Source organism: Staurois parvus, unplaced genomic scaffold, assembly GCF_062004578.1.
Source record: "Staurois parvus isolate SC_StPar_1 unplaced genomic scaffold, SC_StPar_1.0 ptg000117l, whole genome shotgun sequence".
Taxonomy (NCBI): domain Eukaryota; kingdom Metazoa; phylum Chordata; class Amphibia; order Anura; family Ranidae; genus Staurois; species Staurois parvus.
Window position 1 is genome coordinate 1,835,880 of NW_028317913.1, and position 12,781 is coordinate 1,848,660.

The window sequence follows — 12,781 nt, forward strand, 5'->3', positions numbered from 1 at the left end:
GATGTTTTTTTCCTCTATTTCACCCGGTGATTTGGCCAGTAACCTACCTCCTGTTTTAGGGTGTCTCCATTCTAGATGGAGGAGCAATGGGGACACCTTTGGACAGCAGCATTGTTAATCTTAGGGGAGGGTAGTGTTAGATGTAATAGCAGATTTAGGACTGAACTAACAAATTAGAGCTGAACTTCATCTAACACTTTTTGAGCAATTACAGCAAACATTTGTTTTCCTTTTCAGATGAAGATTTTACCTAAATGTATAAAAGCTGACCAATGTAAGCACTCCTGTCAGTGGTAAATGATTCGTCTCAATCTTCTAACTACCACTTTTGCTGGACAGTTTGGACTTGGAAAAGAAGGTGGAAAATAACACACTTACTGGCAGGATCAATATATGCAAACATAGGCTTTGAAATCGTGCGACTCACAGTGAAGTCGCACGATTTCAAAGTCGGGTGAACTGATTTCAGGTGCGATTTGCAAGACATCTGACACAGATGTTTTTGCAAATCGCACCAAAAGTAGTAGATTTACAACTTTGGAAATTGGTGCGGTTCCGACCAAGTCGGGGCCGCACCGATATGAACACTCTAATTGTGGACAATAGGGTGCAACTTGGCATGTGATTTGCAAGTCGCATGACATGCAAATCGCATAGCAATTCGCATCCAGTGTGACCGGGGTGTTACCGAAGATTGCACAAACTGACACTATGGGGTTGATTTACTAAAACTGGAGAGTGCAAAAGCTGGTGCAGTTGTGCATGGTAGCCAATCAGCTTCCTTCTTCAACTTGTTCAATTAGGTTTGACAAAAAATCCTGGAAGATGATTGGGTGGAGACTGAGAGATTAGATCCTTATCAGGTCTGCCTTATTTTTTAGCTTTTGGCATTGGTGGATTCAAAAGTCGTTACTGGACGGAATAGCTGCTATGGATCTGCCAACTGACATCCAATGTCAGTCAACAGTAAGGTGGACCTGATGGGGAACTATTAGTGAATAGGTAAGCGCTTTGCAATAAATTGTTATAAATTCAAAATGGGACAAGCGATCCCATCATTTCCATGTGCTTAAATAATGTATTGACCTGTAATGAGTGTTGATCAAGAAACTCCGTATATATAATATATATGATAGCAAATATTATTCCTATATAGAACATAATAATATAAAAAACAAAAGTATAGGTAGCATAGGAGTAATATAAATCATAAAAGTTCAGGAAAACCTACTACAAGGTACCCTTGCTTTCTGAAGAGTCCATTGGCAATCCTTTTTCCTTGGGGCATTACCTGCGGAGCCTTGGTGACTGGGAGGACTAACCTGGGATAATTAGAGGCGGATGTTCCAGCTTATACCACCAAAACGCGCTATTTGACCACCTTAACCGAGGTCATATAGGTCTGGCGAGTGAGACATTCACTTATTTTCACCAGGGTGTGGATACATGGATTTCTGTCATCAACATTATGTCCCAAAGGACTGTTATGATCCTTGATTGATATCCCGATCAATTTGTGTTTGGCACGTGGTGAAGGAACATGGACTATTATGATTTATATTTTGCCTATGATACCTATACAGTACTTTTGTTTTTTTATATTATTATGTTCTATATAGGAATAATATTTGTTATTATATATACGGATTTTATTGATCAACACTAGTTACAGTTCAATACATTATTTAAGCACATGGAAATGATGGGATCGCCTGTCCCATTTTGAATTTATAACACTGCACTGCGCTTACCTATTCACTAATATCTCACGCTTAAGTGTACAATTTCACTTTTTAGGGGCAGCTGTTCATTCACATTGGTGTTAATGAGTGGTTATACCACTATTCATTTCAACACTACTTATTAGGTGCCACAATAATTTAATTTGAATTTCTGATGTGGAATTGGTCTTTCAGTTCCCCATCAGGCTCCAACCATCCCTACTACAAAAGTCCTCTGCCATGTGTGTATCTGTGTGCCAGGCGCAGTGGCCAGAGAGGAAGCACACTGCAGAAGGAGACACCAACCTCAGGTTTCAACAGATGAATGTACTTGTCTCTGACAGGTACAGTACATGATTCGGGTGCAAGCAACGATTTTGGTGAAGTGGCCCAACAGAATTTTAATAGGTGTCTGCAACACCCTTTATGGATTCCCCCAGAGTCTTTTCTGCCATAATAAAAATTTACCTGCTGGCAATTTATTTTTTTAATTCTTTATTTATCAGTTTTTCATTTCATACAGGGATTATCGGGGCTCACAGGCACCCATCACAACAAGTAGCTTGGGTCAGGAGGAAGATACATGTATCAAAATAAATGTACCACAGATAGATCAGCCAGGAAAAGGGCCAACGAGGCATTGACCGTTTAGCTACCTTCGCCCAAAGGCTCCTGACTTATTTAAATCCCTTACAACATTAACTTTTAATACAGACAGAAACTGCTGGCAATTTTTCTGCAAAAGAGTTTGGTTCCATTTAACCATTGGACAAGGTAAGCAAGTGCATCACTGCTAGAATTCTGCAAATGCCAAGTCACCACAATTCTTACACTTACCGTCTACAGATCCCAGCCACAACATATCCAAGCCAAAGAAACTGCCAAGCAAATATTACATTCCAGATCATAAATGTCCATCCTGATGGTGTAAATTCAGTAATGTATTTATTTGAGATATTTCCTACAGTCTGCAAAAATATTCCTGTAATGGGAAAAGAAGTAATTGTAGATAAAAATTGTCCAGAAGAAGGATCCATTTAAGATGATCATTTCACTACAGTGTCAATACTGAAAGAAAAATGACCTGTAAAAGAGATTCTATACTTACCTTTCTCTTGTACATTATGGTTCCTCCTGCCGACTCCTGAGCACCATCTCATTTCCCCCTCCTCCCTTCCCAGCTCACGTTTTTTGAAAATGATCCTTTCTCCTGAGGTTTATGTGTCTGTGAAACTCTACCATGTAGTACAGTAATTACGGTGTATTTTGTGGGTACAAAAGACAGCTCCCTCTGTGCAGTGTGTACAACAATTAGGCTCAGGTTCTATTTATTGTGTCTTTTTAGCTATGGCCAATGTTCAGCGCAATATGGCCATGTCCACTAATATGCCCTGGTGAAGATACATATACTCATATAGCCCCATCACCATTCATCACAAAATACACAAGGGGGCATTATTTAATTAAAATTCAATGTAGGGCAATGATAAACAGGAGCAGTGAGAAAGATTATGAAACAAATCAGATCTTTATTTACATATTCCTCCCTCTGCTGCTCTGAAACAGCATTTCAGTGAAAATCACTTCCATCTACAGTGGTGAAGCCATCGCAAAACTCTCATTTTGATTGGTAGGGTTGCAAATGGAGAAAAAACATCCCCACAAATACTTTGCTAATTAAGATAAAATAAATCCTGATTTGAAAAAGGTGTGCATATTAAAGGTGTTGTCAAGTTGGTTGACAAATGTTCCTCTTTGTGTAAGATAGCCCATACTTTCATTATTATATATTTTATTGGTTCAACCAGCAGGCTGAATTAAAAAAACAATCCAATTCCCACATCCACCTCAAACGTGAAAACTTCCACTGTTCAAGTGTGTTCTGACGGCAGGGAGCTTTCCCTGCTATCAGAGTACAATGATCAGTGCTGCCAGCTATAGCCAGTGGCACTGATCAGTTTGGAAAAACCTGATAGCCTGGTTGTACAGAAGTCAATTGGTAAATCAACTTCTGTACAACCAGAGTGCCAAGGCAGTGCAGCTTCCACATACAGTCAGGTCCATAAATATTGGGACATCAACACAATTCTAACATTATTGGCTCTATACACCACCACAATGGATTTGAAATGAAACGAACAAGATGTGCTTTAACTGCAGACTGTCAGCTTTAATTTGAGGGTATTTACATCCAAATCAGGTGAACGGTGTAGAAATTACAACAGTTTGCATATGTGCCTCCCACTTGTTAAGGGACCAAAAGTAATGGGACAATTGGCTTCTCAGCTGTTCCATGGCCAGGTGCGTGTTGTTCCCTCATTATCCCAATTACAATGAGCAGATAAAAGGTCCAGAGTTCATTTCAAGTGTGCTATTTGCATTTGGAATCTGTTGCTGTAAACTCTCAAGATGAGATCCAAAGAGCTGTCACTATCAGTGAAGCAAGCCATCAATAGGCTGAAAAAACAAAACAAACCCATCAGAGAGATAACAAAAACATTAGGCGTGGCCAAAACAACTGTTTGGAACATTCTTAAAAAGAAGGAATGCACCGGTGAGCTCAGCAACACCAAAAGACCCGGAAGACCACGGAAAACAACTGTGGTGGATGACCGAAGAATTCTTTCCCTGGTGAAGAAAACACCCTTCACAACAGTTGGCCAGATCAAGAACACTCTCCAGGAGGTAGGTGTATGTGTGTCAAAGTCAACAATCAAGAAAAGACTTCACCAGAGTGAATACAGAGGGTTCACCACAAGATGTAAACCATTGGTGAGCCTCAAAAACAAGAAGGCCAGATTAGAGTTTGCCAAACGACATCTAAAAAAGCCTTCACAGTTCTGGAACAACATCCTATGGACAGATGAGACCAAGATCAACTTGTACCAGAGTGATGGGAAGAGAAGAGTATGGAGAAGGAAAGGAACTGCTCCTGATCCTAAGCATACCACCTCATCAGTGAAGCATGGTGGTGGTAGTGTCATGGCATGGGCATGTATGGCTGCCAATGGAACTGGTTCTCTTGTATTTATTGATGATGTGACTGCTGACAAAAGCAGCAGGATGAATTCTGAAGTGTTTTGGGCAATATTATCTGCTCATATTCAGCCAAATGCTTCAGAACTCATTGGACGCCGCTTCACAGTGCAGATGGACAATGAACCAAAGCATACTGCAAAAGCAACCAAAGAGTGTTTTAAGGGAAAGAAGTGGAATGTTATGCAATGGCCAAGTCAATCACCTGACCTGAATCCGATTGAGCATGCATTTCACTTGCTGAAGACAAAACTGAAGGGAAAATGCCCCAAGAACAAGCAGGAACTGAAGACAGTTGCAGTAGGGGCCTGGCAGAGCATCACCAGGGATGAAACCCAGCGTCTGGTGATGTCTATGCATTCCAGACTTCAGGCTGTAATTGACTGCAAAGGATTTGCAACCAAGTATTAAAAAGTGAAAGTTTGATTTATGATTATTATTCTGTCCCATTACTTTTGGTCCCTTAATAAGTGGGAGGCACATATGCAAACTGTTGTAATTCCTACACCGTTCACCTTATTTAGATGTAAATACCCTCAAATTAAAGCTGACAGTCTGCAGTTAAAGCACATCTTGTTCGTTTAATTTCAAATCCATTGCGGTGGTGTATAGAGCCAAAAATGTTAGAATTGTGTCGATGTCCCAATATTTATGGACCTGACTGTATATTTACAAATGTTGTGCAACTAAAATGCCTGTTTTTAATGCAAATTTTTAGACAGTATAATTAGCAGAAATCTAAATGTATACTGTATGGCTAGCCGTAGATCTTTTGCTGGGTTTTTATTTCTGTCTGTGTTCCTGCTGGGGAGTTATCTTTCGTTCCCCAACCTAGAGACAACATTGCTAGAGGGATGGAAAATGAGAAGAAATCTCAATTGGGACACCTTAATAAAAATATGAACAAAGTTTGCACCAAAAAAAGATTATGTTGGAATTACACTCTACAACACAGATCATATAGAGCCAGAACAAAGGTTTAAGGCTACGTTCACACTAGCCTTGTTTGCAAGCGGCAGACAGGCGTTTGGGAAGCGTTTTTACCATTTCCCAAACGCCTGTGAAAATTCTGCATATTGCAGCACATGGTGCTATTCACACGGGAGCGTTAGCGTTGCGTCACGGCAAAACAAACACCTCTGGTCGAGTGAGGAGGAGTTGAAGTCTATGGTGGAGTTGCGACACGGTTGTGGGGCATTTGAGGAACATTAACACCATTCAAATGTCATTATAGGCGTTTGTGGGCATTTTTAACGCTTGGCAAACGCCTAGCAACCGCCGCTAAACCACGCATGCGGCATTTGCGCAGCGTTAAAAACCGCTCCGCAAACGCCGGACCAATGCTTGTCAAACGCTATAGGGGCGTTTGGCAAGAGTTGGAAAAACAGTCAAGTGTGAACGAGCCCTAAGTGTGACTCCGGAATTTAAGAGAAATAAGTGTTTTCATAACAAAATGATAATGTGTGGAGAGAAGGATTTTCCTGAGCACCAATAGCTCTCAGGGTTTAGCTGAGAACACTGCAGCACAATACAAATCTTCTGCGGCAAGCCCCAGGAATGCACTCCAAGCACTTGCTTTTTTGGACAAATGTGTGCATCGCCAAAGTGTCCCATGGGGCTCATGTGGACATACAGGTTTAGAATTGCTACACCAAGCTCAGGGCTGGATCTACCAGATACACTTTTTTGCCCATTATCAATACAAATAAAGAAATTTTATATTATTATATTTACACAATGACAAAATTCTAAGATAAGCCATACATTAATCGCTTTTTTCATTCAACCAGCTGGTTAAATGGAAAAAAAAAATGATTACCCCATCCACGTATTCAATTTAGATGGGGGAATTCACTCCCGCTGGGAATAACCCAACAGGCTGGTCGTACAGAAGCCGAGTAGTAGATTTGCTGATCCATGTATGGCTGCCATGAGCTAAAATAAGTGATCCTAGCAAAGGTAGGCCCTCTGGGTACCAAAAGTTGTATGGATACAGAATCCAGCAATGGAACTCTTGTCCTGACTTGACTTTTGCTATCTTTATCTCACAAGATGTGGATCAGTGGCAAATCAAAAGAGAGAGTTGAAACCTTTTTTTTTGCCTGCTTTATGTTTACCAGCGAGAACCACCATGGACCACTTTGAGCATACTATAGGAATCTGCCTATCTACAATATTGGATGCCAAGGTTCAGCAATACAGAGAAGCCATGGCAGGTATGTGCTGCTGCAATTAATTGCCAGCAATCTGTGAGATATTTGCTTTGCATGTACGGTACATTGATCATCTGTTACAATTCCATCTTTTGCATATATATATATATATATATATATATATATATATATATATGCCTCCTGGACAAAGCCAGTCATACTGTCCTTTTCTACCTATCTACTTTAACACCCTCCCTCACAGTCACACAGCGCAGGGACAAGGTCATCCAATGCCAATGCAAACTACAACCCCCTTCACCCCCATATGTAATGTATGTGGTCTGTGCTGAAATAGTACAAATAGTTGCGCTGAACTGCAGAGTTTAAAACGGGTGCAAAAACATGTGGCTAAGAAAAAAATATGCCTGCATCAGTGGTGTCACTGAAAGGAAGAAATGTCCCTATGTTAGTGGTGTCAGTGGAAGGAAATCTATCCCTGGTGTTGTCACTGGATGAAAATATGTCCCTACATCAGGAAAAATGATGCTACTTCTGTGTAGCCCACCCTGTATAGCACTGGCAGGAAAAGAGTTTTGTGTGTGAGAAGCAGAGGAGATAATACACAAACACAGCTGGAAAGGCTGCTAGTACAGGACTGTGAACAGCCAGTGTTAAACCTGCCCTCTGCCCAGTAGGAATACACCAGGATATGGACTGCTAGGATTGAGGGAGAAGTAGTGTGCTACAGACTGATCTGGCTAAATGGAGTAAACTACATATCACATAGGGCACTGGGGACAAAGGGGAGAAGTGCTTCCCTGCTGATTTTCCTGAGGATACATGTAGAAATTGTTCTGGGAAGCTGCTAACCCCGGAGAGAGTGAGAGACTTTCTGGGATATTGGAGAGAGCCATGTAGGTTGTGGAGCCCACTGTCTAATTGAGGGGAAGGATACTGACCAGCTTTGCTTCACACAGTAAAAAAAGGTCAGATCACCTGATGGCACAAGAGTTGGTAAGAGGCCGCCGACCAAATTCACACTACGTCTTGATAAAAGAGGGACAGGGTTGCCCGCGAGAAATACAGTGGCAGCACCTGCATCCATTCTGAAAAGGGACACTATCCTAATAGCTCTACCATAACAGTTGGGACCCAACAAACTGGTCAGTAGAAGAAACAGAATAGCACATATTGACTGCTAAACTGTTGTAGTGGTACAATTTTCCCTAGTTTGGATTGCCCTGGTATAGGGTTTAGCAGGGTTGTGCTTCATATCAATTATTGTTTCTGCAGTACATTCCTTCTACTGTTTATCCAATTAGCAGTATAATTCTTCTACTGTTTACCTTATTGCAGTACCTTTCTTGCTATTGCTTAACTATTTGTTGTGTCATTACTGGTGTCTATATACACATTAAGCCATTAGGGTATACTGTATATACCCATATCTACAATAAATATTCCCCACCCAGCCAGGTATGTCAGTGTGTGGTGCTATTTTCAGTTTTGGGAACAGGAACTGGGGACCCAATACATCTTGGGTGAAAGAGCTACATCAGTGGCAGCGGGGTGAAATGTCCCTGCTTCAGTGACGTCAGTCTGGGGGGGGATGCTTTGACATCTGTGTCAGTGGCATGAAGGAGTGGAGCCAGGAGGTGTGGTGCATAGACCCTAACAGATATGGGGAGCTCAAGGGGTGGAAGGGCTCTAAGGGAGGGGGGAAGTTAAGAGGCATTTTGGGGGAAGAGAGGGAAGGTCTAGGGCTGAGTTTTCATCCCACCCTCTGTGTACTCCTAGTTCTCACCTCCTTCTCAGTGTAGCGCCCACCGGGAATGAAGGCAACTTCTTCTTTTTCCTCATCTCTGAAATGTCACATGACAAGGGAACACAGGATAAAGAGCAGTATGCCCTTACTTCCCAGTGGCACCACGCTGAGACAGAAATGATTTCTTAGCAATTGCTATTAGAGGGAGGAAAGAGAAGGTTGAGGAGAGCAGAAATTTCCCTTCAGCAGCAATGAAGACCCCTGCTCCTTCTGGCAGGAGTGACACTGCAGTCACTGCTGAGAGAGAGTCGATGGAGTTCCCAGTGTGGCCCACCATCAACATTATAACACTGCACCTGAGGCATGTACTTCTTCTGCCTCATTCCCCACCTTGTCTTGGCCCTGCCTATAGCAATATACAAGCTGCCAGGTAGAACCACAACATATTCTACAAACTTGAAAGTGTGGAATATATGCAGGCACTGAGGAGGAGCATCGTAGAGGGGTTCTTTTTGTTACAGGCGACATTTCTTTTTGTTTTGACCCTGTGGTGACAGGGTTCCTTTAAAGAAAAGAAAATATTTTTAGTGAGCACTTATTTAAATTATTGCTAAAATTTGTAACTTGTCTTAAAAGAGAAACTGGCAGGTTGTCATACTGGTCTTCTTAGCCTACGTTTAGACTTGTATCTAAACTGCCTCTCCTCTGAAAAGTGGTCCTTATTCGGATCACTTCTCAGAGGCGTTTGACAGGTAGAGAGGAGACAATGTGAGGCCTCCTTACCACCTGTTTTTATTTTATTTTTTATTTTATTTTATTTTGCAATTGCTGCATCAAGGTGCCTCAGCCGCATGAACCCAAGAATGTTTGTGGTGCTTCCCTGTTTGCTTGAGTGGGTCACATTTGGCAGGCTTGCTATCTGCCAAATGCCACAGGGCAATAATTTTTGCAGCAGGTGCTAAGCAAAACATCATGGTAGTGGCGTGTAAACACCCCAGCTCACAGCCTTTGCAGCTTAAGGGAGGTGGTTGGGAAGCACTAAAACATTTTTTAAAGCCCCCTGAAATGAAAGTCTAAATGAGCCCTTGCACTCATTCTTTCTGAATTACTGGTTCAGAACAAGCATCCTGGCTTTTCTCTGAGATTCCAGATCTGCATATGTTTTGATCAAAAGTTGAGGTGTACACTAACCATTTTAGCTTAGGATTTCTTAAATATCATACATATTTTACCTTTGATTAGACCAGAGCCTGCTCCGGCATTGAATGCTATCATGACAATGTAGACAGCCACAGTGAGGAAAATCAGGATTATTTTGAAAGTGTTGTGTTCATACATTGTTAGACCTGGCAAAAAAATAGAGAATCATTAGACATTAGCAATCCAGTCTTGCCCAAACCCAACTTATATTTTATTTTATATATATATATATATATATATATATATATATATATATCTGTGTAACGCCCTTCTATAATGTCAGTTGCAGGATGTTAAAATAAACACAAGATGGCAGTGTTCTGCAATTCAGTGGCACTCTCTCTCAGTTGAGCAGCCCCATGGACCTTGTCTGCTAAACCACAGGACTTTGCAGGGGAGCAGTGAACCAGAGGACTACATTTCCCAGAGGAGCTGGCATGTGAGTGATAGAAGATATATACAGAAGCCTGGGAGACTGGACAGAAAGTGAGAGGGGAGATAGCCGGAGAGCAGGAGTAGAGCAAGAGTTGTGTTTGTATAACCGGACCAGGTAGCAGAGCTAGAGACAAGAAAGGCAAGGAGGATTTGCTGACAGCTAGCCTTGCCGCCCCGTTCAACAAGACATTCTGCCAGGGGGTGACCTGAAGCGCTGAGACCAGATGGAACGCTGCAAGTGTGACCAGAAAACCTGTGGAGACCCCAAACCGCAGAGAGAGAAAGACTGCTAGGATCTGCTGGACATCACCAATCAGATGAGAGTCCCATACACCAACCAAACAAGTGAACACTGACATTCTCCTTACATATGCTACTTTTCCTGCACACAGTTGCAGACATTGCACATAGTTAACACGTGTTGCAGCCTAGTTCCCTCAGCCGCTACTGTTGAACACATTAGTAGCACAGTCCAATCATCAGAGCTGTCTGCAGTGCATGCCTTCTGTATGCCACACCACACCAGTGTTCTCTTAATCATCAGCCTACCCTTTTAAAAGAACCTAGTCTACCAATGCCATTAGTCCTTGCAGTCCAGAGGGGAGTTGCCCTTTGCCAACAAGCACTTCTGCCAGCTTTTGACACCTTACTTGCTTAAAATCTGCCATTTGCTCAGTGCATTAAAGGAACACCACCCAAGTCAAGTGCCACTTTAAGGGGAAGTACTTGCCCTTCCTTATTTTCCCTAGTATTAATCCATTGAGGAACTGTCACCTTCATCTCTTCCTACTTGTGCCCCAACTGGGCCCCAACGACCATGCAGAACAGAGTGAGCTAGTTCAGCTGTTGATAGTTTTCATTGCACACTTTTCCATAAAAAAAACTGAAATCAGTTTGCATGAATAATGTTGTTTCAGTCTGTACCTTCAGATGTCATACATTGTTGTGAAAGATTATAAGAATAGCAGGCAAAGGACAAAAGTCACCGGTATTGTCTGTGGTCTCCTAGAACCTGATGGTTTACTCATTATTGACTTACCATGCCTTGTTTTGTATCGTGTCTATATGTGGGAGCAGCACTTTGCTTCCTCTCCAGAAAGGAGACCCATGAGCAGCACAGTAGTGACATCACCAAGTCTCACACCTCCATCTCCTGAGACTAGCATGTAGGGGCAGCAGTGCCTTAGATCAAACACTGCAGATATACAACTATAAAACTGAAGGCACATCCTCACATGCCAGAATGTGTGCTATTATTCAGGAGGAATCCAAGACAGTACTTCTTTTGGGTGCTTCTTTGCTCTTTTGAAAAGCTACGCTGGCTGGAAAATCTTCTGCATAAAGCACATTTCCAGGTGTGTCAAATGATTGTCCCCCACAATGGCACTGTACTTCCCCTATATTACTGCTTTCTCCTGTAATGACACAGCATTCAATGACAGGAACCACAGCTTGCAGAGGGGGACTAGGCATCTGACACTTCCGGAAGTGATGGAAGTAATAGATTCTTCAGCCACTGTAGACCAGCAACAGAGTGAAGATTAGTGGCTTAGGTGACTGGACAGGTAAGTAATAAAGTATAACTAAAAGCAAAACTTTGTGGAGATGGATTATAACACCTGTCGGGTTTATTGATGTCTGTGACCCAATTAGGGAAATTCATCCTCTCTATTTGTCCTGTTTACCATTATGATTGAAAGTGAAAGTACAAGAAAATCCCACATTATCGGTTGTCCCCCAAAAAGTAAAAGAGGGGGGATCTTCCAAAGGCAGGCACTAGTTCTGGTGACATGGGGGGGGGGGGTTCCCTTCATTTGCTGGAACTTTCTAGTTTTGACTATGGGCCAGGAAGTGAACATAAATCTTCCCAGTGTGATACAAATGGAAAAAAAGTATGACAGGTATTATAACCCTCCCTCTATCTACACTGAATAAAAAAGTTTTGCCTACAGTTCTACTTGAACTCTTTTCTTTACAGACAGCCATTATTTTGAAAATTGTCATCTAGCACAAGCACTTTACACTACTCAATGTTAGGGAGAAAGTGGATAAAAAGATATCCTGAGATGAGCCAGATAATTAGATTTCACTTTGATTTCAAACTTTTTTTAATTGCTCATTAAAATGATGGCCCAGGTGTTTTTAATATTTGCAATCTTTACATTTTCTGTGGGTTTCTAAATAACTATTTTTTTGAAGTCCATTAGTTTCAAGGTAAACCAGTATTTTTAAAGTGTCACTAAACCTGCATCATATAAAAAACATCAATAAATGCTGTATTACATGCTGTTCATACTCACTTATTCACTATGGGGTTCATTGTAGCTGGGGATTTTGCAGAGCGGTGTTGGCAGCTACTGCACATTCTCAGTTTTTAGTGAGATTTCCTCTCTATCACATATGAGCAGCCCATCTGACTATAAAGTCACACATGTGGGCATACACACAGTGGAAAATTACAGCCCACTCCC

The 12,781-nt window shown here is 41.8% G+C and overlaps 1 protein-coding gene across 1 annotated transcript in view; it reads right to left on the bottom strand.

The window, feature by feature from the left end:
* Nucleotides 1–12,781, bottom strand: part of LOC149467265 (uncharacterized) — a 46,304-nt gene that overhangs the window by 27,762 nt on the left and 5,761 nt on the right. The window contains exons 2-3 of the mRNA XM_089672009.1: nt 9,908–10,021; nt 2,559–2,703 (exon numbers count right to left, since the gene is read on the bottom strand). Of these exons, the coding sequence (XP_089528135.1) occupies nt 2,559–2,703; nt 9,908–10,013 (251 nt within the window). The 5' untranslated portion in view covers nt 10,014–10,021. The remainder of the gene's footprint in view (nt 1–2,558; nt 2,704–9,907; nt 10,022–12,781) is intronic.